Source organism: Seriola aureovittata, chromosome 7 (assembly GCF_021018895.1).
Source record: "Seriola aureovittata isolate HTS-2021-v1 ecotype China chromosome 7, ASM2101889v1, whole genome shotgun sequence".
Classification (NCBI taxonomy): domain Eukaryota; kingdom Metazoa; phylum Chordata; class Actinopteri; order Carangiformes; family Carangidae; genus Seriola; species Seriola aureovittata.
The window spans coordinates 9,469,967-9,472,118 of NC_079370.1; the positions used below are offsets into that span (position 1 = coordinate 9,469,967).

Genomic DNA, 2,152 nt, shown 5'->3' on the forward strand with positions numbered 1-2,152 from the left:
TCTCTCCTTTAGTTTTGTGCTGCTTGTAGCTTCAGAAGAGGCCACATGTTGGAGATTGATGCATTAATTAAAAATCATCACAACACTCTTGCATCACCGCTTGTCAGAAGCCACAAAACAAACTTCGCAGTCTTTGTTGTTTATTCATCTCTGTTGGTTTCTATGCGCTCGCATTTTTACATGTTGTTTCTTTTCATCCATTATTAATTGCAGCAGAGGCCTCTGTTCTGGTGCTGCCTCAGCCGATAAAAGTCTGGTGCCTCATTGCAGATTCATACAGACAAGAACACGTGATCCTTTGCATCAGTGAGATAAAAGGAAACACAGGTCTTACACAAACAGACAGGAGACAGATGCACAATTCACCGCATCAAACAATAAACTAAATTATAAGTTATCAACCACACAGAGTAGTTTTTGTACAAATATTTTATTTCAAGATAAGACACAAATATTTAAATTTATTCAGATGGAATGACCATTTAAAGTCAACTATGAGGAAACAAAAATACCAGTAGGTGGCGATAGATCATTCAATCATTGCATGTTTTTCATGGCTGGTTGTTTTCTAATTCTGACACCCATGGAGAAATTCCTTGGTTCATGAAAAGATGCAGCTTGCTCCTTTTCTTGTGCTTGCAAAGTTGTTTCTGTCCAGTTTCCTCTGTGCAAGATGGTTTTTTTTTTCAAAGGATTACACATTCCGCATTGGGTGGTTATCATCATGAACCACCGGTACAGTGGCCCAAGAAAGCACCACAAAGAGCACCGGGTACATCATTTCTGAGGATGCTGTTTGAGGTTCTGGCGCTTAGGTGAGGTGAGATATGGCAAAGTTCAGAATGTCAAATAAGGCTTTAGTCTTTTGTGGGAAGCTTTAAAGTTTTTTACGCAATGGGAGAAGGTAGCTGAGGTCACTGGAAATGAGTTTTTGTTTACTGCTGGGGGTAGAAGAGGTGGTAAATCTGGTCCTGCAGTATGCCACCGTATGTGCCCACGACTGCGCTGGTGTCAGTGTAAAGGTTCCTGCAGGAAACACAGAAAGAGATGTTTAAAGAGATTAATTCACACTTACTGCATTAATGAATCTGCATTTAAGATCTCTTACTTTGCCTTCTCCTCCAGCTTCAGGCCCTTCACACTTTCCAGGTACCCACTGGCAGTGCTGACAGTACTTTCATACAGGCCCCTGACTTTATCTGCAATGGTGGTCAGAGTCCCCTGCTGCTGCTCCTCCTGCGCCTCCCTCGGCACACGGAAGCTCTCGGCACCTACAAAAAGAAAACCAGGTCAGACGGGTCAAAGGGTATCACGTATTATCAGGAATACCAGGTATATTTCTCCATCGCTGATTTATTTCTGTTCTGGATTCAGTTTTATCGTTTGAGAATACACTTACTGAGAGCAAGGAGTGCAACAAGCACGGTAACGACCAGCAGCTTATTCATAATGTCACTCGTATCTGTGAGGAAAGTGAATGAAGAGACATTAAAAGCTTACCTCTTCTATCCACTAGGGTGAGATATTGTCATAGGTTTCTCTCATGTGTAGTCGATACAGTGTATATGTGTTGATATTAATTGTTTATGTATGAATTTTCCTCATCGAGCATGAAAACCAAACATTTTCTGACCTTCAGCTCTGTTAAACACACAACTTATGCCAGAAAACATTAATTATCTTTGAACTTTTCTGATGACCAGTGCCAAATTCATTAATTTGAAGACTTTTATACTCTATCCCATTCAGTAAAGGAAGCAGAAGTTGTCAGTACTCACTGTATTTCTCTCCAGAAATGGCTGTGGTGAAGAAAACAGAGTAAGAGGCAACGCTTGCCTAACCAGTTTATATAGGAGAGTAAATGTGTTGACTTGTTGCTCCAAGAGCCAAAGTGCACTCTGTGGGAGATAAACCCACACTGTTGTCCAGGTGGGAGTATGTGTCACATTGTTTCTTGATTAAACAAACATTGTTACTATCTGCATAATCATGAGGATGGTATGTGAAGCATCAAAAGGTGCTTTAAATGTCATCAGGAGCTAAAGAGTAATTGAAAGATTTGATTCTATAAGCAGAGGGGTTGAAGGGAGGAGAGGGCATCATGTTGGTACATTTCCCACTAATTCTTGACAAGTTTTGAATGCACCGCAAT

At 40.8% G+C, this 2,152-nt stretch overlaps 1 protein-coding gene across 1 annotated transcript; it reads right to left on the bottom strand.

Moving 5' to 3' along the window:
* Positions 1-411: 411 nt before the first annotated feature.
* On the bottom strand, positions 412-1,871 carry apoc2 (apolipoprotein C-II). Its single transcript, XM_056381770.1, has 4 exons — positions 1,779-1,871; positions 1,400-1,462; positions 1,109-1,271; positions 412-1,026 (listed from the first exon to the last, which is right to left on the bottom strand). The coding sequence occupies exons 2-4, from the start codon at positions 1,446-1,448 to the stop codon at positions 936-938; spliced, it is 303 nt and encodes a 100-aa protein (XP_056237745.1). The 5' UTR covers positions 1,449-1,462; positions 1,779-1,871; the 3' UTR covers positions 412-935.
* Positions 1,872-2,152: the final 281 nt, after the last annotated feature.